This window comes from Chiloscyllium punctatum, chromosome 44, assembly GCF_047496795.1.
Source record: "Chiloscyllium punctatum isolate Juve2018m chromosome 44, sChiPun1.3, whole genome shotgun sequence".
Lineage (NCBI taxonomy): Eukaryota > Metazoa > Chordata > Chondrichthyes > Orectolobiformes > Hemiscylliidae > Chiloscyllium > Chiloscyllium punctatum.
In genome coordinates, this window is record NC_092782.1 from 48343403 (window position 1) to 48368990 (window position 25588).

The 25588-nt window shown below is 40.0% G+C and overlaps 1 protein-coding gene across 1 annotated transcript in view; it reads right to left on the minus strand.

Moving 5' to 3' along the window:
- The window catches only part of copg2 (COPI coat complex subunit gamma 2), a 60236-nt gene extending 36915 nt beyond the window's left edge, over positions 1-23321 (minus strand). Inside the window, exons 1-4 of the mRNA XM_072562885.1 lie at positions 23199-23321; positions 9421-9473; positions 6810-6890; positions 1401-1472 (exon numbers count right to left, since the gene is read on the minus strand). Of these exons, the coding sequence (XP_072418986.1) occupies positions 1401-1472; positions 6810-6890; positions 9421-9473; positions 23199-23235 (243 nt within the window). The 5' untranslated portion in view covers positions 23236-23321. The remainder of the gene's footprint in view (positions 1-1400; positions 1473-6809; positions 6891-9420; positions 9474-23198) is intronic.
- Positions 23322-25588: the final 2267 nt, after the last annotated feature.

The following is a 25588-nucleotide window of genomic DNA, read 5'->3' on the forward strand; positions in this document are numbered from 1 at the left end:
GACTTTGTACACAGCACGTACCAGACAACATTCCACAGTGTCAAGTAGACATAACGTTACATTTGTCTTGGAACAGTTTGGCTGGGCGCGTAGTTTTGGAGTGCAAGTGTTCAGTATTATTTCTGAAATACTGTCAGAGCTCATAGCTTTTGCAGTAACTAGTGCCTTCAGCTATTTCTTGATATCATATAGAGTGAATAGAATTGACTGAAGACTGTCAATTGACTGCCATCTGTACTGTTGGGGACTTTCAGAGGACGCAAAGATGGGTCATCCACTCAGCACTTTTGGCTGAAAATGGACGAAAATATATCATCCTTGTCTTGCACATTGATGGGTTACGCTCCCCCATCACTGAAGATGGGAATGCTTCCTCATCCTGTCAACTGTTCAATTGCCAACTACCACTCACAATTAGATGTAGCAGGACAGAAAGCTAGACTGTCCACTGGTTATGGGTTCGCTTAGCCCTGTCTACATGTAGTTCTGTAATATCTCCAATGGTTTGCCATTTCATTTTTAGGCATGCCTGGTGCTGTTCTTGGCATGTCCTCTTACAATCTTCATTGAACCAGGATTTGTCGTGGCTATAATAGTAGAGTGGGGGACATGCTGGACCATGGGGTGAGAGACTTTGAATTAATATAATTCTGTGGCTGCTGACAGCCCCTCTGCCTATGGATCCTCAGTTTTGAGTTGCTAAATCTGTCCCAATTATCAGGATGATAATGCTACCCAATATCAATGTTTTATATATTAGCATATTAGTAGTACTATTTTATTTCTCTTGTAGTAGACACTTTTGCAACAAATGTTAATGAACAAGTTGCCTTCTTAACTGCTTGCAGTACCTGTATATCATTTTTTGGATTCTTGTAAAAGGTTACCCTACTCCCTTTGAATACCCACATTTATTAGTCTCCTCAATGCTTTTAAAAAGACCTGCCTTTCCCTTCAACCAAATTGCTAATTTCACATTTTCACACATGATAGTCATCAGCCAACTTCCTGCCTGATCACTTAACCAGTGCATTGCTCATTGTTGCCTCTTTATGGCATCCTCAAAGCTTTCTCACTTCGATGTGCAATCAAACAAACTTAGATAAATTACTTTGTCTCTTCAAAGTCATTGACATAGACGATATGCATCTGAGATCCAAAAACCGATCTTTGTGGTACTCTTTCCAACCTCAAAGTGACTAAATTAGTTCTACTGTTTTCCTTCTGTTAACCAATTGTCAATCTATGTTAATATGTTGCACCAATCCAGTGAGCCTTAGTCAACTGATAGAGTGTAATCTAGAAATTAGCCACAAAAAAAAAGTATAAAACATTAATTACTTGAAAATGCTAAAGCATTCTTAGGACTTCCTTCATGGTCATATCCAACAGATACTTACATCATTACACTGAAACAGTTTGGTCATTGCAAAGAAGGCTTCAGTAGCTTCTGCTGTTCCAAAATGATCTCCCTTGAAGAGAACAGAAAGAGAAAGTAGAATCTCTACCTGATAAATTGTCGGAATGAGCCATCAGCTGGGCCTTCTGAAAATTTTGGCTCCATTTTTATTATTACAAGATACAATATCATGTTATGCCATTGCATGAAAAACACCCTGTTTGGTGTTCTCGAACTTGATGATCTTCACGTCTTCCCTCAGTGCCATTACTTGTCCATCAAATGACATAATTAAAACAGACTATGTGCACATGATCTTTTATTTGAAGCAGGATTTACGGTTTAAAAATGTGATGGTTTCACAGCATATACAAAAATGATTATTTCAAAAGTAGCTAATTGACAATCAAATGCTTTAAGATGTGCTAAGGTTGCGTCCATGCATGTGTTTTTTATTTCTTCTTTTGTGTAACACTGTAGTTGAAAATTCACATCATCAGATATGCCTTTAAAGTACGAGGCCAGGAGCTTGCCAGTCCCAATTTACAATAAAATTTTAACGCTAACTGCTTAAGATATACTTTGGAGATAGCATATCATATCACATAAGCCATGAATTATAGGTAACTGTTTTCAGATGTCAAATCTGTCTTAAAAAGCAAAGAAAAATATTAAAGTCATAGTGGAAATTTACCCATCTCACTCTGGAACTTTAATCAGTTTCTAGAAGAGACTCTAGTTAGTTCATACCTATGACAGGATTTTCTCTAGCAAGCTTGTCCTCGGAAGTCTTAATTGCATCAAAGTATTGTACCAATAAGAATGTGATGCAGATGAACTACTTTCAGGGACAAGTAGGGATGAGCAAAAGATGCTGGCTTTGCCACCTCATGAACAAATAAAATATTTTAGTGTTGCAGTTCAACAATCCACTCATGTCTCTTTGAACAAAATCTAACTCACAGACTAAGCTGGCCAGATTCAATCATTTAAATAGAGTGGGTGTGCCATTTTATCGAGTCAACAATAATTTTCTGTTAACAAAAAATGAAATTTTAGTCAGCAAATACACAAATTGACTGTATTGTGCAGAGAACAGCATTGGAGTAAATCTAATTTACTTTTCAAGTTTGTTTATGCTATGCATATTTGCAAAGTAAAATAGTTCAGAATAGCTTGTTTCTGGTTCTGAAAATGATCAATGATCAATTACTGAAAATGATTGAAATGGAAGGGGATGGTAAGTTTTCTGTTAACAGAAGTGTTTCAAAAATATAATTTTACATTGTACAAATTAAAATCTTCCATTTCTAACAAACTTTTTGCTCACTTTTCTTTTATTGATTTGTTGGATGTTAATGTTGCTGGCAAGTTCACCATTTATTGCCTATCCCTTATTGACAAGGGCCACATCAGGAACCACTGCAGTCCGTGTAGTGTAGGTGTTCTTACAGTGCTGAGAGAGATACAGTTCCAGGACTTTGATATAATAGTAGTGAAGGGACAACAACACAGTTCCAAGTCAGGTTGTATGACCTGAAGGAACTGGAAGATATTGGTTTATTATCACATTGTCACTGCCAATCAATATTTGAGGAGGGAAGAGATGTTTAAAATATTTGCACGTGATTCTACTATCTCAACAATAAACACTAACAATTAGAGAGATACGTTTTCTTTTCAGATAAACATTTGAAGCTAAGGAAGGTGCAAACCTGGAGGAATGGACAATTCAGTGGGATTAGTTTTGGACTGACGTAGCAGAGTGCAAGCACAGACATGGTTGCATTTGATGCTGGAAGCCTTTATGAATCCACATTATTCTAATTGTTTCTAAGCATACAGAAATGGAAACACTTCATATCCTCTGCAGAAAAGTAAAATGACACTAAAATCAGTTATTAGAGTCATAGAGATATACAGCATGGAAACAGAACCTTCAGTCTGACTTGTTCATGCGGCCAGATATCCCAACCCAATTTAGTCCCACCTGCCAGCACCCAACCCATCTCCCTCCAAACCCTTCCTATTCATATACCCATCCAGATGCCTCTTAAATGTTGCAATTGTACCAGCCTCCACCACTTCCTCTGGGAGCTCATTTCATTCATGTACCACTCTCTGTGTGAAAACATTGCCCCTTAGGTCACTTTTATGTCTTTCCCCTCTCACCCTAAACCTATACCCTCTAGTTCTGGACTCCCCCACCCCAGGGAAAAGACTTTGCCTATTTATCCCATCCATGCCACTCATGATTTTTAAACATCCATAAGGTCAACCCTCCCAGCCTCCAACACTCCAGGGAAAACAGCCCCAGCCTGTTCAGCCTCTCCCTATAGCTCAAATCCTCCAGCCCAGGCACATCCTTGTAAATCTTTTCTCAAACCCTTTCAAGTTTCACAACATCTTTCCAATAGGAAGGAGACCAGAACTGTACGCAATATTCCAAAAGTGGCCTAACCAATGTCCTGCACAGCTGCAACATAACCTCCCAACTCCTGTGCTCAATACTCTGACCAATAAAGGAAAGCATACCAAACACCTTCTTCACTATCCTATCTACTGGCAACTCTACTTTCAAGGAGCTATGAACTGCACTCCAAGGTCTCTTTGTTCAGCAACACTCCCGAGGACCTTACCATTAACTGTATAACTCCCACTAAGGTTTGCTTTCGCAAAATGCAGCACCTCACATTTATTTAACTTAAACTCCATCTGCCACTTCTCAGTCCATTGGCCCATCTGATCAAGATCTTGTTGTAATCTGAAGTAACTCTCTTCACTGTCCACTACTCCTCCAATTTTGATGTCATCTGCAAATTTACAACTATATCTCTTATGCTCACATCCAAATCATTTATATAAGTGATGAGAAGTAGTTGCCCTAGCACTGATCCTTGTGGCACTCCACTAGTCATAGGCCTCTAGTCTGAAAAACAACCCTCCACTACCACCCTCTGTCTTCCACCTTTGAGCCAGTTCTGTATCCAAATAGCTAGTTCTCTCTGTAATCCATGAGATCTAATCTTGCTAATCAGTCTCCCATGGGGAATCTTGTTGAACACCTTACTGAAGTTCATATAGATCACATCTACCGCTCTGCCCTCATCAATCTTCTACAAAAAACTCAATCAAGTTTGTGAGACATGATTTCCCACGCACAAAGCGTGTTCACTGTCCCTAATCAGTCCTTGCCTTTCCGAATACATGTACATCCTGTCCCTCAGGATTCCCTCCAACAACGCGCCCATCACCAACGTCAGGCTCACTGGTCTATAGATCCCTGGCCTGTCATTACCACCTTTCTTAAACAGTGGCACCACTTTAGCCAAATTCCAGTCTTCCGGCACCTCACCTATGAGTACCGATGATACAAACATCTCAGTAAGAGGCCCAGCAATCACTTTCCTAGCTTCCCACGGAGTGCTAGGGTACACCTGATCAGGTCCTGGGGCTTTATCCACTTTTATGCATTTCAAGGCATCCAGAACTTCCTCCTCTGTAATATAGACATTTTTCAAGATGTCACCATTTATTTCCCTATATTCTATATCTTTTTCCACAAATAAATGTCCTTTTCCACAATAAATACTGATGTAAAATACTCATTTAGTATCTCCCCCATCTCCTGCAGCTCCACACAAAGGCCACCTTGCTGATCTTTGCGGGGCCCTATTCTCTCCCTAGTTGGCCCCAAAATGCTCCCCACTGACACCTCAGTCACCTGCCTTGCCTTATTTCCCAAGAGTAGGTCAAGTTTTGCAACTTCTCTAGTAGGTACATTCACATACTGAATCACAAAACTTTCTTGTACACACTTAACAAATTCCTCTCCATCTAAACCTAGTCTATGTTTGGAAAGTTAAAATCCCCTACCATAGCCACCCTATTATTCTTACAGAAAACTGAGATCTCCTTCCAAATTTGTTTCTCAATTTCCCTCTGACTATTAGGGGGTCTATAATACAATCCCAAGAAAGTGATTGGCCCTTTCTTATTTCTCAGTTCCACCCAAATAACTTCCCTGGATGTATTTCCAGTATTATCCTCCCTCAGTACAGCTGTAATGCTATCCCTTATCAAAAACACCACTCCCCCTCCTCTCTTGTCACCCTTTCTGTCCTTCCTGTAGCATTTGTATCCTGGAACATTAAGCTGCCAGTCCTGTCCATCCCTGAGCCATGTTTCTGTATTTGCTATGATCCATTAGTCCAAAAATGTGAATCCTTCTCCCATACACCAGCTCCTCAGCCATGCATTCATCTACTCTATCCTCCTATTCCTGCTCTCACTAGCTCATAGCACCGAGAGTAATCCAGATATTACTACTCTAGAGGACCTCCTTTTTAAATTCCTGCTTAACTCTCTGTAATCTCCCCTCAGAATCTCAATCTTTTCCCTTCCTATGTCATTGGTTCCAATGTGTACAATGACCTCCTGCTGGCCCCTCTCCCCCTTGAAAACGTTCTCCAAAACAATGCAACAGCATATACAATTTTCTCCAAACTCCTTAGACTCACATGTTGTATAAACTAATACATTAGATCCTTCTGGGAATGCTTTCTTTGAAGGGAACATAGAAAATGCAGACCTGGAAATATATTACTCTCAAGACATTTTATAAACTTGCCAACTTTTATAGGTGCGCCATCGAGAGCATTATGTCTGGATCTATCACTACCTGGTATGGTAACTGTACCATTCAAGATCGGAGACAGTTACAGAGAGTGGTGAACTCGGCCTGGACAATCACAAAGGCCAACCCCTCATCTATAGAATCCATCTACCAGGCCCGCTGTCAAAGAAAGGCTGGCAGCTTTCTCAAAGATCCATCCCATTCGGGCAATGTTTTTCTACAACCTCTACCATCGGGGAGAAGGTACAGAAGCCTGAACACACACCAGCCAGTTTCAAAGCAGTTTCTACCCTACTGTTGTTAGAATACTGAATGGACTCAAACTCTTAACATTCACTTGTACCTGTGTTTTTGTTTTTGCCGCTGTTTACCAATTATTTACTTATCTTTGCTACTTAACCCTGTAATCTACCTATATTGCGCGCAAGACAAAGCTTTTCACTGTGCCTTGGTACACATGGCAATAAAGTCAATTCAATTCAGTTCAATAGATCTTGCTCACAGACAAGCGTTTTATCAAAAGGTAATCTCCCTCTAAACTTAAGAACAGATTTAGTGCATGAAGATCTCAGATAGCAAGAATACTTGACAATTGCACAGCCTGAGTGTAGTGGAGGCTTGTTCAATTATGGTCTTGAAAAAGGGAAGTGGATAATACTTGCAGTGCTTATGGGGAATATATGGTAGACTGAGACTAGTTGAGTTGCCTTGAGAGCCAATACAGACATTATTTTCTTTTGTGATGTAACTATTCTATATACTCTAACATCTTACCTGGTTCAGCAGGTACAGAATCTTTGTAAGGATATGTAAGCATTTTCTGGGATTTAATGGCGTTTCATTGAAAATACGGGCCTGTGGACAATAAAAACTTTCATTAAGACAACGTAGAGATCTAGCAAAAAAATTATTGAAATGAGCTGATGTTCCTTGGTAAAATTCTAATTCAGACAGTTTTGTCCTCCACAAGATGGGAAATAAGATCCTTTCCGAAACACGACTTCCAATGTCATAATTAACTTTGTTTAGGTCTACTACGTTGCAAGTCGAACAGAGATTTTTGTCTTAATTTTATACAAAATTAAAAAGGTATAATTTCAGCTCAGTGTACTGAAATTCTAAGCATAGCCTTCAAATAGTTTTACAATTTTACAACACAACACATATGATCTTCTCCTAGCGTGCTTCACGCAATCAGAAAAGTACCCTCATCTACACGAATGTGACATTTCCACTAGTCAGGCCAAACTAGGAGAAAACAACTGCTTGTTGTTAGAGTCAGTCAGTTGTTTATATATGGGTCTCAACATCATCAGGGTCAAGGTGAAACAACCCAAACATGTAAACTAGGACTTTCAGAGTTGGTGTAAAGTTACAACTTGCTAACAAATTGTGCTGGATTAAAACTTAATAAAAAGGTAGTTATAGGGTATTAACACATTAATTCATATAGATATCCAAGAATATATGCTTATCACATATATAGATAAACATTCAAATACTCAGAATAGTAAAGAACTTTTCAAAATATAAACAAAAACATGGTGCAACTGGCATGAATTCGAAATTAAACACAATTTTTGTTAATTAAGTCCTGTTCTGTAGGATACTGAAGTATCCCCGATATTTTTAAATATACTATTAGCTAGTCAATCTAATATTCATGGAAATTTTCAGAATGAAAACTAAATAGTCTTCAGCCAACCATTAAAATAATAACCAGCAATTGTCACCAGCTCTCTGGTGCTTCTAAAGATCATAAACTGCACTCCAATACTTAAAAACTGACCTGAAGTCAGAAGTACACTGTGACAACTAACAGAAGTACTTGATGCTCTTGTTTTAAACATAAAAAATGAAAACAAATGATTTGAAAGCTCCAGTAAAATAGTGGACAAATTTCAAGTGAATACTCTATGGCACTGAAATAATGCAATTTCAGGGTAACCTCTTTATGATCCTCTGCAAGTTTTCCTATCTGGACCACGACACACTGAACCAAAGCATCTCAAATGCAACCAAACTTATTGATCCGCTGGTTGAATGCCTGAAAATTTATCAGCCAATTGCTCAGTTCACCATGTTGAAATATTTTAAAATAAAACAAGTTTAAATTAGGCATGTAATCTCATGCAAGCAGGTCAACTGGTTAAGGAATGAAATAATATTTGAATCCAATGCTAGTTAAAGGCACCTTTTCTAAACATTTTCTGTATGTAAATAGCCATTTTACAGAGCCTTCAGCAATCAGATGAAAAGGCTGTCATTCAGTCAGTGTAGAGAGAAATACTTAAATTTCTACACAGGATGGAGACCATTCAGTTTGTGCCACATTCATGGGTTCTATTATCCTGTTGTTCTTTACCCAAAACCATCAATAACTGTACTCTGATGTTTAATGTTAATTCTCCTTAAAAGGTCAGAATTGATTCAAATTTAATACATATTTGTTATAATGCATCTGACAGTGTAATAATGGTTTACATGAAACTATTTCTTCTAGTACTACGACTTATCTTTCCAGGTTCTAATCCCAAGCTTATGCTGTTTCTCACAGATAACTAGAAATAAAGCACAACACCCTCCTAAAACACCTTCTAAAAACTTTTGATGGCTTCTATTACCTTTCTGATAAAGCTTCAGATTTTTTGTAACCTACATTTTGTAACTGTATCCTCTCATTTCTAATAAATTCCAATTAATCTTTACTCTTTTCCACGCATCTATTACTTCCATGTTCCCAAAACTGCTCAATATTCCAAATATAGCTTAGTCAATATTTTGCACAACTCGATCAAAAAATCAACTTTGCATTTAATGCACCCATGAATAAAATCTGTATACTTATTTTGCCTTTTAAAAGGTTACCATTCTGTTTTAAAAGTTTCAAGATGAGGAGAGATTTTGACACAGCAGTTGAAGAAAAATTATTCCATCTGTCAAGTGGGTCAGTATTAAGATTAGAGAAACAAAATCATTGGATAAAGATCTAGAGAACAGATGCCAAGAAAAAGTTTCACTCCAATCTGCAGCGATCCATCACAATCTCCCTCAAAAAGGTGCTGGAATCCAATTTCATAAATAATTTTAAAAGGAAGTTGTAAAAATACTTAGGGATGAGAAACTTACTTGGTGACAAGTAAAATCAGATATGTAGGAGTAAACACTTTCAAAGAACCACCCTAGACACAATAGGCTGTAAATTGAAGTTATTCTAAATCTACATCATGATCATCACAATTTTCTTTCATCACCATAAGAATGTAGGAAGGATTTTTTTAAAAATTAAGTCATCTTTTTAAAATTAAATTACACAACATTTGCAATGACATTGTTTCTTTGATTCCCAGAATACAGTAGAAGAAAGTTGATGTTGAAAACTTGCCTCTTGTAATACTGCACTCTTCTCCAAATGTTGGTAAGGATTGGATCCACTTCCTAAAAAGCATGCAAAGAATGAAGGTGAATACGATCAGAAAATTAGTATTATTTTGTGTGTTATAAATGAAGTGTTTTGAAAGCTGTCTTGAAAATATTTAAGCTCACAGTTTGCTTCAGTTTTTTTTGAGCTATTCGTCTGTCCCATAGATTTACAAAGCCTCACAGGAGTCAGTCTAAATATTTCTATGCTTGTCAAAAGTACTGTAGGATTCGTTTGTACAACTATGAGGAGGATTTTGGGCAGAATTTTACCAAAAATTATCTAGGTGCCATCAAGTTTATTTGATTTATTTATTGTCACGTGTACTAAGGTACAGGGAAAGGCAGTACAAGCAGATCGCAGTAAGCAAGGATGTACAGATCAAAAAGACTTAAGACAGAGGTATACAGGTTACATTGCACAAAGCGAATGCTAGTTAAGCTCTAATGAGTTACTGCACACATTGCTTCACCTTACTTACTATGCATGCACTAGCATGGTGCGGCACTTGTGCTATCGTGCACTTATTAAACGGAAGTATTTACCACTGCTGCACCTTTCTGTAGCTGTTGTCACATTTAAAACCGATCTGAGCACCAGGTTAACTGCTGCCAGCCACAAATATTCCTTCTCAGTACATCTGTTGTATTATGGACTAGGCAGACCACTCAAACCATTCTTGAGCAGGCAACTCAGACCATAACTTCGCAATCCGTTTCGGTAAGTGTACAGCAAAAACTACTCTGAGTAACGTAGGTAGGTTGACTACTAGGTTTTAATACAGACAGAAATTTATTCACAAAAAATACACAATGAAACACAAAGAACAGAATAAAGAAACATTATAGAACTCAGTCTATACAAAGTAGACTTAATTACGCTGTTCTGCATATACACAACAGTCTCAATAAGCAAATCCCCTTAAAAGACCAGTTAAAAAAAAGAAACAGATGCTTACAGGTTGAAGTTAGAAGGGGAGAGAGAGAGAGACACAGAGAGAGAGAGAGACAGAGAGAGAGAGACAGAGAGAGAGAGACAGAGAAAGAGAGAGACAGACAGAGAGACAGACAGAGAGACAGACAGAGAGACAGACAGAGAGACAGACAGAGAGACAGACAGAGAGAGAGACAGACAGAGAGAGAGACAGACAGAGAGACAGACAGAGAGAGAGACAGAGAGAGAGACAGAGAGAGAGACAGAGAGAGAGACAGAGAGAGAGACAGAGAGAGAGACAGAGAGAGAGACAGAGAGAGATTTCACATAGCTCAGAGTTGAATCCCAACCAATTCTGGACAGAACTGAACTGCTCAGTTAGAGAGCTGACCACTCTCCTTTCATTATACAAGTCACTTCTAAAACAATACCACTTTAGCCTAAAGGTTCATCTGTTTACATATAAACAAAAAGGCCTCTTAGTACCCTTTAATCTCTGTACCAAACCAGTCTAATCAGCAGCAGGAGAGTTTTATCACCTCTCTGAGAAAAACCTAAGGACACAGTATCCTTGAGAAAAGGAACAGCTTTTAGAAAGAAGGGACCAGCTTTGTGACACCTCCCCCCTTAAAAAAAAATTAACCATTAATATCAAAAGATGGCTTCATTTTTAGAACCCTTCAAAATCCCTGTCAGTAGTCTAAACACATATATACTATACTAACTATAAACATACAAAAACATGCACAACTACATGTGAATTAAGGCAGTGGCACACCAGCCACCAAGAGCCCCCCTATCTCGTTCGAGTCTTGATAATGCATCGGCAATAACATTTTTGCGACCTGCCATATGCACAATTATTAAATTGAATGGCTGCAACAACAAGCTCCATCCAACCAGTCTGGCATTTTTATCCTTAAAAATTTTTCCACAAATGTCAATTGGTTATGATCAGTGTATATGAGCGTCTCAGATGCATTGCTGGTAATATAAACACTGAAATATTGCAATGCCAACACCAAACTTAAAGTCACTTGCTCCACCATTGAATATTTCTGTTGATGAACGTTCAACTTCCTGGAAAAATACCCAATGGGTTTTTCTATCCCTTCGGCATCCTCCTGCAGGAACACAGCACCAACACCCGCATCACTGGCATTGATGGTCACCTTGAGAGGCTTTGTGTAATCTGGCGTGGCTAATACTGGGGCAGTGGATAACAGTTTTTAGGTTGTCAAATGTCTTTTGACAGTCCACTGTCCACTGAAACTTGTTGCCCTTTTTTAACATTTTGGTGACTGAAGCAGCCATGCTGCTAAAGTTAGGCACAAGCTTTCGGTAAAATCCACTCAATCCCAAGAACTGTAGTGCTGCTTTTGTTTGTTGATGGTGTGGGAAATTCCCCAATTACTTTCATTTTCACATCCTGTGGGGCTATATGTCCATGTCCAATAACATGGTTCAGGAAGGTGACTTGGGCTTTGGCAAATTCACTTTTAGCCAGGTTTACTACCAAGCCTGCCTTCTGATGTCGATCGAACAAGTCCAATAAATGTTGTAAATGTTTCTTCCATGAGTGACTAAAAATCACCAGGCCATCAATTTACACCACACAGTTGGATAATCTGGCAATGATCTTATTAGTCTCTGAAATGTGGCTGGAGAGTTTTTCAATAGACGATAGATGCAGGAGTAGGCCATTCGGCTCTTCGAGCCAACACCACCATTTATTATGATCATGGCTGATCATCCACAATCAGAATCCTATTCCTGCCTTATCCACATAACCCTTGATCCCACTATCTCTAAGATCTCTATCCATCTCTTTCTTGAAAGTATCCAGAGACTTAGCCTCCACTGCCTTCTGGGGCAGAGCATTCCATATATTCACTACTCTCTGGGTGAAGGGGTATGGGTGGGTTGCTCTTCGGAGGGTTGGTGTGGACTTGTTGGGCCGAAGGGCCTGCTTTCACACTAAGTAATCTAATCTAATCTAATCTGATCTGAAGAAGTTCCTCCTCAACTCTGTTCTAAATGGCCTATCCCTTATTTTTAAACTGTGTCCTCTGGTTCTGGACTCGCTCATCAGTGGAAACATGCTTCCTGCCTCCAGAGTGTCCAATTCCATTAATAATTTTATATGTCTCAGTCAGATCCCCTTTCATCCTTCTAAACTCAAGGGTATACAAGCCCAGTCACTCCAATCTTTCAACATGTGATAGTCTCATCATTCCGGGAATTGACTTCATGAACCTACGCTGCACTCCCTCAATAGCCAGAATGTCCTTCCTCAAATTTGTTGACCAAAACTGCACACAATACTCCAGGGGTGGTCTCACCAGCGCCCTGTACAGCTGCAGAAGAACCTCTTTGCTCCTACACTCAATTCCTCTTGTTATGAAGACCAGCATGCCATTAGCTTTCTTCACCGCCTGCTGTACCTTCTTGCTTGCCTTCATTGACTGATGTACAAGAACACCTAGATCTTGTTGTACTTCCCCTTTACCTAACGTGACCCCATTTAGATAGTAATCTGCCTTCCTGTTCTTGCCACCAAAGTGGATAACCACACATTTATCCACATTAAACTGTATCTGCCATGCATCCGTCCACTCACCTAGCCTGTCCAAGTCACCCTGTATTCTCATAACATCCTCCTCACATTTCACCCTGCCACCCAGCTTTTTGTCATCAATAAATTTGCTGATATTACTTTTAATGCCTTCATCTATATCATTGATATATATAGTAAACAGCTGCAGGCCCAGCACTGAATCTTGTGGTACCCCACTGGTCACTGCCTGCCATTCCGAAAGGGACCCGTTTATCACTACTCTTTGCTTCCTGTCAGTCAGCCAATTTTCAATCCAAGTTAGTACCTTGTCCCCAATACCATGTGCCCTTATTTTGCTCACTAATCTCCTATGTGGGACCTTATCGAAGGCTTTCTGGAAGTCCAGATAACTACATCCACTGGATCTCCATTGTCCATCTTCATAGTTACATACTTAAAAAATTCCAGAAGATTAGTCAAGCGTGATTTCCCCTTTGTAAATCCATGCTGACTGACCTATCCTGTTACTGCTATCCAAATGAGTCATAATTTCATCTTTTATAATTGACTCCAGCATCTTTCCCACCACTGACGTCAGGCTAACCAGTCTATAATTCCCTGTTTTCTCTCTCCCTCCCATCTTGAAAAGTGGGACAACATTAGCCACCCTCCAATCTGCAGGAACTGATCCTTAGTCGATAAAACATTGGAAAATGATTACCAATGCATCCATGATTTCTAGAGCCACTTCCTAAAGTACTCTGGGATGCAGACCATCAGGTCCCAGGGACTTATCAGCCTTCAGACCTTACAGTCTATCCAACACCATTTCCTGCCTAATATAAACTCCCTCCAGTTCATCCATTACCATCGGTCCTTCAGCAACTATTACATCTGGGAGATTGCTTGTGTCTTCCCCAGTGAAGACAGATCCAAAGTACCTATTCAACTCTTCCACCATTTCCTTGTTGCCAACAATAAATTCACCCATTTCGGTCTTCAAGGGCCCAATTTTAGTCTGAACCATTTTGTTTCTTTTCACATACCTAAAAAAGCCTTTACTGTCCTCCTTAATACTTTTGGACAGTTTTTTCTCTGCGTATTGCCTTTTTAGTTATCCTCTGTTGCTCTTTAATAGTTTCTCAGTCCTCCGGCTTCCTGCTCATCTTTGTTATGTTATACTTCTTCTCTCATCTTTATACAGTCCTTAACTTCCCTCATCAGCCACAGCTGCCCCTGCGTCCCCTTAGGGTCTTTCTTCCCCTTTGGAATGAACCGATTCTGCACCTTCTGCATTATATCCAGAAATACCTGCCTTTGTTGTTCCACTGCCATCCCTGCTAGGGTATTGAACCATTGAACTTTGGCCAGCTCCTCAGTCATAGCTCCATAATTCCATTTGTTCAACTGCAATATTGACACTCTCGATGCTCCCTTCTCCCTCTCATACCAAATGGCATGACTTTGAACTGGCATAGTCCATTTGGTGTTACAAAAGCAGAAATTGTCTTTGCTCTTTCTGACAGAGGTACTTGCCAGTAGCCTCTGAACAAGTCCAACTTATAAATATAAGTAGCTTGTCCCACCTTTTCAACACAGTCTTCAAACCAGGGAATTGGATATGCATCAGCCTTTGTAACGTCGTTGACTTTGCAATAGTCCACATACTATCATTGGTACCATCTGGCTTTGGCAACATGACTATGGGTGAGCTCCAGTCACTGTAACTCACTTCAATTATGCCATCTTGGAGCACGCATTCTATCTCCTTCTGAACCTGTGCCAATTTTAGAGGGTTATGCCTATAAGAATGTTGCTTAATCAGAACAGCTTCTCCTATCTCTACATCATGCACGATTTAGTATATCTTAGTTTATTTCCACATATCTCCCCATGTGATAGTAATAACTCTTTCAGGTCATCTTGACTCTCTTGTGGAAGGTAACTCAATAATTTATCCCAATTTTTGACAACTTTCTCGTTGTCTAATTTGATTTGAGGGATGTCCAATTCAGAATCCTCTGAACTTGGTTCTTCCTTCTGTGCTGTAATCATTAACGCCTTCTCCTCTTGCTTTCTTTCCCTATCAAAATACCTTTTGAGCACATTCGCATGACACACAGATTTCTTCCTGTCTGGAGTCCTTATCAAGTGGTTCACTTCATTCAATTTCTTCCCAATTTGATAAGGTCCACTAAACCTTGCTTTTAAAGGCTCATCTGTTACTGGAAGTAACACCAATACCTTATCACCAATAGCAAATTTGCAAATTTTTGATTTCTTATCCGCTTCCGGTTTCATTGTATGCTGTGATACTTTTAAATGCTGTCTAGCCAACTGCCCAGCTCTATTTAATCCTTCTCTGAAATTTGACATATAGTCCAAATCGTCTCTGAATTCTGAGTTAATAATTTTTCCTTAAATCAATTTTAAATGGTCCTCTTACTTCATGTCCAAAAATTAATTCAACTGGACTGGATTTGGTCGATTCATTTGATGCATCTCTGAATGCAAAAAGTACAAACGGAACTCCCTTATCCCAATCATCCAGATAATCCTGACCAAAAGCTCTCAACGTGATCTTTTGTGTTCGATGCCAGCTCTCTAGCGCTCCCTGCGATTCAGGATGGTACACAGTAGATTTGAAATGCTTTATCCCCAAGTTATCCATAACCTTCTTGAATGGTTTGGTTGTGAAGTTTGATCCTTGATCTGACTAGATCTCTATTGGTAGTCAGTGTCTAGTAAAGAAATTAAGTAATTCTTCTACAATCCTTTTAACTGTGATGTTGTGTAATGAGATTGCCTCCGGAAATCTAGCTGACACATCCATTATTGTTAATATATACTTATTTCCACTTTTTGTTTGAGGTAGGGGACCTACTCAATCAATCAAGACTCTTCCGAAAGGTTCCTCAAATGTTGGAATAGGTATTAAAGGTACAGGTTATATTACTGCCTGAGGTTTTCCAATTAAGTGACATGTATGACACTTCTGGAAAAATTCAACTACATCCTTGTGTAGTCCAGGCCAGTAAAAATGTCTTTGTATTTTCCTCACTCCTAAATGACCTCCCAGTGATAGCTCATGCACCACTCACAGCACTTCCTTTCTATATCCTACGGGCAAAACAATTTGATGAATCTCTGCCAATTTCTCAGCTGCTTGAATGTGTGACAGTCTCCATTTCCTCATTAAGACACCATTTGTTAAGTAATAATACACAGGAAGGCATTCACTTTCCTTTTCTGTATATGTCTTTTGATTCAACTGTTTTAAGTTCTCATCTTCCTGCTGTAACTCAATCAGCTTAGCAGAGCTAAAGATACTTGCATATTTACCTATTTGCTCCTGCTCTGTGCCACTTATCTGATCAAAAAAAGTCTTGGATAAAGCTATGCCAGCATCCTTTTTGTGCTTTTTAAAACTCTCCTGCTTCAACTTGTGCCTCTGAGATCTTGTGATCACACAATCTCGGAAAATTCTTGGATAAACATCCTTCATGTCTTCAGTTGCTTGTACTCCATTGGCTTTTCAACTAGAGTAGGCAGCACATCTACCGGTGAATCTATCATATCATTTGCAAGGACAACTTGTATTCCTGGATCTGGGAGTTTGTCCAGTGCTCCTACCACAAATTCTCCACTCTTCTCTGAACTCTCTAGCCTCACTTTACATAATTGAGTGCTTTTTGTCTCACCATGAGTTCCTGTTACCAGTACATTTTCTGGCAATAGTCCCTCAGGCATACATATCTCCTCATCCTTTAGCATTACAATCTGAGAGGATCCAGTGTCCCATAATATTGTAACCTCTTTAACTACTGCTCCTGGCCTATGTGAATAACTTTACACTTGCATCTATATTGTTTAAGCAGATCTGGCATCTCCTTCTTAATCAACCTCTGATCACCTTGTGCAGTCTGAGGCAGTTGTCTAACTTCCCTTGTGCTTTTTGTTACTAGTCCAACAAAATTTCCAATCTTGTCTGGTTTTCCTACATCTGGCTTTCTCCTAGCTCACCAACACTGTGATATTGTGTATTCCACTTTATTACAGTGAAAACACTGGAGTCTTTAAAACTTCTTTGTCACCCTCAAGGGTTTCTTTTTTACCCTGTGGTAAGTTATCCTTATGATCTTCATTGAGATCTACCTTTCCCTTTCCACATGAGAGTTTCTCTTTGCCACAATTTCTATCCCTCATGGACTGAAATTGATTCTGGAAGCCAAACTGTGTTTTATGGACCAGCTCATAATCATCAGCCACTTCAGCTGCTAACCTTGCCATTTTAACTCGCTGCTCTTCCACATGAGGTTGCACTACTTCAGGCAGTGAATTTTTGAATTGCTCCAAAATAATTACCTTTCTAAGGGCATCATAGGTTTGCTCGATTTTTAAAGCCCTTATCCATCTATCGAAGTTACTCTATTTGATCCTTTCAAATCAATACAGGTTTGACCTGGGTCCCTCCTTAGATTCCTGAAACATTATCTGTAGGCTTCTGGTACAAGCTCATATGCACTTAAAATGGCTTTTTTCACCTCCTCATACTCCCCAGATACCTCCTCTGATAGTGATGTGAAGACCTCACTAGCCCTACCAACAAGTCTCGTTTGGATCAACAAAACCCACATTGTCACTGGCAACTGCATTTGTTTAGCCACCTTTTCAAATGAGACGAAAAAGGCTTCCACATCCTTCTCATCAAATTTAGGCAATGCTTGAACATACTTAAAACAGTTTCTCTCTAGACTTCTGACTACCCGGGGCTTGCTCATCCTCACTCTCTTCCTCACTAAGCCTACCCTCTGCCTCTCTCCCAGTCTTTTAAGCTGACTTTTCTTAAGTGTCAGTTTTTGTTAAGTTTAAATGGTCTCTCTTTTTCTTTCTCTGCTCTCTTTTTCCTCTCTCTTCTGCTTTTAATTGTAACTCAAACTGTTTCATTCTGCTGCCCTTCCTTTATCTCTAGCCTCCAACTCAGCTGCTCCATTTACAATTGAATTCTTGCCATCTTGTGCTTAATATTTACAGCTTAACATAATTACCAACTTAAGTTCTGAACAATTGTGTATTAAAAACAAAATGTATCTACAATATTTCCCAAAATAATCGTTGTGTCTTCCATGTACTGCAAAAAAAAATTAAATTTACACTGGAATGCAAAACTGTGAATCCTGAAAAAGGAAGATTTATTTCTTCTTTCATTTCCATAGTTTAAATTTGCATTTCAGATTATCAAGAATGACAAATTTATTTTTCACACCATGAAATTTTTTGCTTTTGCCTTCATAGACAAAATTGTTTATTTTCCCACTGATAAGGTAATTGAACATAATCATGCACCAATTCCACTACATTATGCAAGCATACACTCTCACAGCTGCAGTTTGAACAAGAACATGTTTATTAGCTTACTTCAGGCAATTAAGAGGTAAAATAAGTACACAAAAACAAATTTGTGTTGTTTGGTTGAAAAAAAAATCAACAAAGGTCATGATTTTTTTGTGCGGTATAGCAAATGAGATAAACACACATCAAAGATCAAAGGTCAATAGATAACAGCACCTACTGAAAAGCAACATCAAATACATAGCTTTAGGAACTAGCAAATCTTTTGCGTAGCTATGATCAATTATGGCAAGTTCAGTAGAAGATAATTATTGTAGGACAGAAAAAGAGTATTTTGGACAAAACTTGAGTATTGCTCAAAGAAAACACATTTTGTCAGAGCTTTTCATCTTGTACTAATCAGGACAATTTACAAGAATATCAATGTAAAGGAAAAGTAACAGTTATACTGGGTGAACGAAGGGTATTGATTGGTTGACAGGTGGCCTGTGACTGGTAGAGGTGATGCAATGAGAATGTATCTGTTAAGTTGAAGGCAGGCAGGCAGGTTGATTTTGATTGGTCATGGCATTGCCCTGAGAAATAAACCAACAATTGGGCATTTCATTTGAGTTGAAACAGGCAGTGTATATGTACATGATCTGTCTTCAAATTAAAGAACTGTGTATATTAATATTCACAGATTCCAGAATGCCCAAGTGGACCACATCCTGAAGCTAATTGGCAATCCAAAATTGATTATCAACATAATTCTTTGCACATTCAAGATTAGCTGTCAAATGTTGACCAATGACAGTATCACATCTAATGTCTGGCATTGCATTTTGGATGCTGAAAATTCACCATTCATTTCTCAGGGCATTGTTTGACCAGAGTCAACCTGCCTGGTTTAAAATGTTTACAAAGCTTGGTAGTTAACTGTCATCATTAATGGATACATTCTCCATGGTAATGCCTCTACTAGTCAGAATCTAATCAATAACCGATCAGCACATCTCACCAACCAGAAAATGACTCATTTAAAGCTAATGTTTTCAGCAAACTAGGCAATCTGCTATCCGTGCTAGTACATTATTTTCTACTCCACAAGATCTTATTTTCAACATCTTTGATGTAGCACCTTATGAAATAAGTTCAAGAATGATACATACAGTACATCCGGGAGTTCCCCTTTATTCACAGTATATTACTTCTCAAAGAATTCCATTAAATTGGTAAAACAAGATTTCCCTTTCACAAGACCATGTGCCTGATTCTCTTGAATTTTTCAAAGTGCATAACTGTAACATCTTTAGTAAGAGATATTAAACCAACTGGACTGTTGCTTCTGGCTTTCTACCTAGCTCTTTAATTAAATAAAATTATATTCAGTATTTTCTAATTTAATAGAAAATTGCATGAATATCAGAAATTTTGGAAATTTAAAACTGTGGGGCAGCACGGTGGCTCAGTGGTTAGCACTGCTGCCTCACAGCACCAGGGACCTGGATTCGATTCCAACCTCGGGTGACTGTCTGTGTGGAGTTTGCACATTCTCCCTGTATCTGCTTGGGTTTTCTCTGGGTGCTCTAGTTTCCTCCCACAGTCCAAATATGTGCAGGTTAGGTGAAGTGGTCATGCTCAATTGCCCATAGTGTTCAGGGATGTGTAGGTTAGGTGCATTAGTCAGGGGAAATGCAGAGTGATAGGGGAATGGATTTGGGTGGATTACTCTTTGGAAGGTTGGTGTGGACTTGTTGGGCTGAAATAGCCTGTTTCCACACTGTGGAAAAACTAATGCATCAAGTATTTCACCAGCCACTTCTTTTAAAACCAGAGGATGAAGTCCACAGGACCTGGAAGACTTGTCAGCCCACAGCTCCAACAGTTCACATAATACCATTTCCATAGTGACTGCAATTTTCAGAGTTTCTCCCTCCCTTTTTTTGATTTTAGACTAGTTCAGGGATGTTACTTGTATTGTCATAGTGAAGATTGATAGAAAATACTTGCTTATCTGGCATCGCCTTATTTTCCAACATTAAATTCCAAGACTTTCTATCAATCACTCCTTTTAACACTTGTTTAAAAAGTCTGTAGAAACCCTTGCCATCTGTTTTTATATTTCTAGCTAACATTTTCTCATGCTCTGCAGTTTTCTCTCATTAATTTTTAAAATAACATTCATTGTTTATATTCTTTCCAATCTTCTGACTTGTCACTCATCTTTACTTGGTTGCTTTTTTTTCCCTTTGATAGATCCTTATCTTTTTAAATTAACCATGGATGGTAGATTCGCTCCTTGAAAATTTTCTTTCTCGTTGGAACATATCTATTTTATGAACTGAAAAATCTCCTTAATGTCTGTTACTATATTTCTAGTGATCTATTCCATAGTGTAATTTGCCAGTTTACTTTAGCTAGCTCTGATTTCATGCCCTTCTTTAAGTTTAAAATCTTTTCCGTCCCTCAAACTGAAACTTAATACAGAAATTGTAGCTGCTTGTCCTTCTTGATGTAAAGATTATGGGCTGAGAAGTATTATTCTAACAAAAATGCTGGGAATCGTCCAAGTGCATGCAGGGCCATTGTTGTATATCAGTGCAGTTTAAGAGCAGAGGACTGGCATGTTTCTCACCGAAAGAAGAACCAAACATTAATGATAGCATTTTGAAGTTATAACTGTATAACTTTGTAAAACATCTTGAGCTGCTTTACAGTGACATTATCAGGCAAAATAAATATCAGGTGACCAAATATTTGGTTAGAAGTCAATCGACACCAGGTTATAGTCCAACAGGTTTATTTGCAATCACAAGCTTTCAGAGCACTGCTCCTTTACAGGAGACTTCAAGAACTGAAGTCACATCCTTCCTGTACCGCTGCAGTCCCACACTATTATTCATTTGGGAATTACAGGATTTTGTCCAGTAACAGTGTGTGATGGATGACATTTCTAAATCAGGAAATTATGATTTGGAGTTGAACATGCAGGTAGTGAAAATTCTAATGTGCTTGTTCTTCTAGGTGACCAAGAGTTTAGGAGGTGCTCTCTAAGAAGCCTTAGTGGGTTGCTGCAATGTATCTTATGGAAGATAGATGACAGTTGGTGAAAACAGCGTATGTTAAGAGTGTGAATGGGTATCAACCAACACTTATCTTGAATGGTGTGGATTATCATCAATATTGTTGGCACAGCATTCATCCTGGGAATACACATATAGATATGCATATATAGATGGTAGATGGCTTGGCTATATAGATGGTAGAAAAGTTTTGAGGAGTCAAGAGGTAAGTTGCTCATTGCAGAATACCTAACCTCAGACATATTCGAACCACAGTATGTATGTGATTGATACCATTGAATCTTTGGTCAAAGGTGACCCCAGAACATTGCTAATGGGGAATTTAGCAATAATAATGCCATCAAATTTCAAGTGGAGGTGATTAAATTCTTGCTTTTTGACAACAGTTATTGCCAATCACAAATGTTATATGCCACTTAGCAGGCCATGTCTGACTTTTGTTGAGGTCATTCTGGATATGGTGCACGTTATTATCTTAAGTATCACAATGACCAGTGGAAGGGATGAACTGGAAGCTGGAGAACAGAGTGTTAGTGGAGGCATACATTTGGTCTTATTCACACTGAATGCCGGACCATAGACACAACAGATCAGAGACAGTGACCAAGTGTAGTGTTGTTAAGCCTCAAGTGGAATCTGATGCTTGACACTGAAGAGCTCCATGTTAACGTATAAGATAGGACCTAAGCCATATCATCACGGGACAACAAAGATAAGTAACTGTGCCTAGCAACCAGAACCATCCCAGAGTACTGGATTTTTGAGTTGCTGCAATGCTAGAATGCTTGAGTTGCTAGAATCTCAATTATACATCTATTTCAGCACACTGGCTGGACAATCACCAGTCCCCCACCCAAAAGAAAAGCAGACGAGAATCTGCTATAGATCCTTTGAATTCCAATCTATCGTAATCTGCAGTGCACCATTGATCACGCTCTCCCTCAGATGACAGCGATCAGTTAAATCTCTCGACAATGACATGCTAACGGCTGCAATTCAATGCTTATCTGGAAATAAGTGTTCCAAATTAAATGTTTAAACTCCTCCCACAGCAGTCTAACCCGGAGACTGAACCTTTCTTTTGTGATAAACACGAGCGGGGTCAGCAGCTGCCCATTTCCAGATAATGGAGACAAAATAAAACTGCAGATGCTGGAATCCAAAGTAGACAGGGAGGAGACTGGAAGAACACAGCGAGCCAAGCAGCATAAGAAGGTGTAGAAGTTGACATTTCAGGTGTAAGATTAGAGTGGTGTTGGAAAAGCACAGCAGGTCGGGCAGCATCCGAGGAGCAGGAAAATCGACGTTTCAGGCAAAAGTCCTTCATCAGGAACGAACCCTTCTTCAGGGCTGGAGGTGGGTGTGGGGGGAGCTGCAGATAAAGGGTAAGGCGGGGGCAAGGTGGTGTGCAGTCAGGATAGGTGAAGGGTACGACTTGGTTGGTTTGTGGATGCACTCAATCTGGTTGGTGGCAGGGAGCAGTGGGGGTGGGGGGGCTGGGAAGGGACTCCGGGGACGGGGTGGGAGGTTATTTGAAATTGGGAGAACTCAATGTTGACTGCTCTGGGCTGTAGGGTGCCCGGGCGGAAGATAAAGTGTTGTTCCTCCAATGGGAGCTGTGGTTTGTTTTGGCAATGGGTGAGGCCAAAGGTGGTCATGTCGGAAAGGGAGTGGTTGGGGTATTGAAATGGACGCTGACTGAGAGGTCCAGTCGGGCCCCTGCTGTGATGCTCGGTGAGCCGTTCCCTCAGCTCACGGCTGGCGGGTCTGACTCCCAGCAACCGCGAGTGAAAAGAATTAACAACTAAACAGTAACTCTAGACACAATCACTGACCTAACTCTTCATCTTTTTTATCGAATTTCTTCAACATTTTCACAGCAGCGAGTCCAGCGGCCGTCGTCAGGGAGACAGCACCTAACCACACCCTCCCACCCTGATTGACAGTTGAGGGGCACGCCCACATCCCTAACCGCCCTCAAAACAGCTCCCATTTAAACAAGTCACTCACGACCCGAGTCCTTTATTTCGTTTCTCTCGCTACGGAAGCTGCTGAGGATTTCCAGCATTTCCTGCTTTTTATTTTGGATTACCAGACATACTCCTCGCAATGATGGACAGTTTATTACCCCATGATTACTCCGCCCCTGATAATGACTGACGGCTCATGTCCCAGAGTCCCGCCCCTCACAATGACGGACAGTTCATTAACCCAGAGCATCACCCCTCACAATGACACAGTCCATTACACCAAGCCCCGCCCGTCGAAATGATGGACAGGCCATTACCCCATGAGCTCCGCCCCTGATAATGACTGACGGCTCATGTCCCAGAGTCCCGCCCCTCACAATGACGGACAGTTCATTACCCAGAGCTCCGCCCCTCACAATGACAGACAGTCCATTACCCCAGAGCCCCGCCCCTCACAATGAAGGACTGTTCATCACCGCAGCCCCGCCCCTGAAAATGACGGACAGTTCATCACCCCACAGCCCCGCTTCTCATAATGACGGACTTTTCGATACGCCACAGCACCGGCTCTTAAAATGAGAGACTTTTCAATACCCACAGAGGCTCCCAGGTTCTGACATTTCAGTAGCCATTGAGCCCCATGTATCGGAAGAGCTGATAGCCTAAGAACCATGGAGCCCTGTCTCTCAAAATGAATGACTGGAGTAGACCTTTCAGCCCGTCAAGCCTGCACTGCCATTCAGTAAGAGCAAGGATCATCTGTGGTAACTTCATACATCTACTAGAGGGTGCTCACATCCCTTGATATCCTTGCTTCATAAAAATTTGGCTATCTCTGAGTTATGATTTATTGTCACGTGTGTTTTACAGTGAGAAAAACAGTAAAATACAGTGAAAAGCTTTTCCTCTGTCCCACGATCCAGCACCATTTTGAAAAGTTTTAAGAAATAAGAAATGAAATAAAGAGATATAGGTTAAAGAGAGACCATCAGTCTTGAACCATCATCAATGACACCTGCGCCATTCCTCCACAACCTTGATGCCATCGACCCCAGATCTAACCACTGTTGAAGTAGCCACTATTCAGGTGCCAGCTTTTGCCACTAAGCTGATTCTTCTCTGCTAATGTCTCACTGCTGCCTGCACCAGGCCCACTACCATCAGAGCTGCATCTCATTTCACTGAACCCACCTTGCTGTGATGCCCTTCCACACTATCCCTTTACCACCACCAGCGTTGGACCCAACCAAAGTCAAAGTTGCCAATTCTCAGGCCCAGCAGCAAAAGATATTGCCTATCTCGCTGACATCATCTCTGCCAATGTAGCTGCTGCTGATATTGATGCCAGGTCCCGTGCTTTCCCCAGAAAAGTAAATAGGCTCTCTAGTCACCGCCATGAGATCTGCACTGGAGCGCTCACTGCCGCCATGAGGTCCGTGATGGGCCCACTTGCATCCGTGCTGGGATTCATCTCTGTCACCGATAGTAAGTAAAGGGAAGTAAGTAAAGTGGTTGGAATGGATGACCTTCAGAACAGGAGCTATATTCACTGCCATCTTGATGCTTGATTTAAATTTAACAATTGAATTAGCATCAGCCACCATTTGAGGAAGGGAGTTCCAAACTTCCACTGCACTTTGTGTGTAGAAGTGTTTTTTTTAACATTTCTCCTGAACAGCCTGGCTCTAATACTTAGACTATTTCCCCTGGTTCTAGAATTTTCAACCAGTAGAATTAATTTATCTTAATCTACCCTGTGTTTCACTGTAAAAATCCTGAAGACCTTGATTAGACCTAGATTATATATTCTGGAGAATAAAGGCCTAATTTTCGAATCTCTCCTCATAACTCCTAAAGTCCAAGTATTAGACTTGTAAGGAGAAAGTGAGGACTGCAGATGCTGGAGATCTGAGCTGAAAATGTGTTGCTGGAAAAGCACAGCAAGCCAGGCAGCATCCAAGGAACAGGAGAATCGACGTTTCGGGCATGAGCCCTTCTTCAGGAATGAGGAAAGTGTGTCCAGAAGGATAAGATAAAAGGTAGGGAGGCAGACTTGTAAATCTACATTGAAATCCCTGCAGGGCTAAAACATCTTTCCTAATGTGTGCTGCACAGGTCTGCTCACAATAGTCTAAGTGGGGTCTAACTAGGGTTTTGTATAACTGCAGCAAACCTTAGTACGCTTATTCTCCAGCCCTTTAGATATGAAGCCCAGCATTCCTTTGGCTTTCTTGACTATTTTCAGTGCCTGGTCA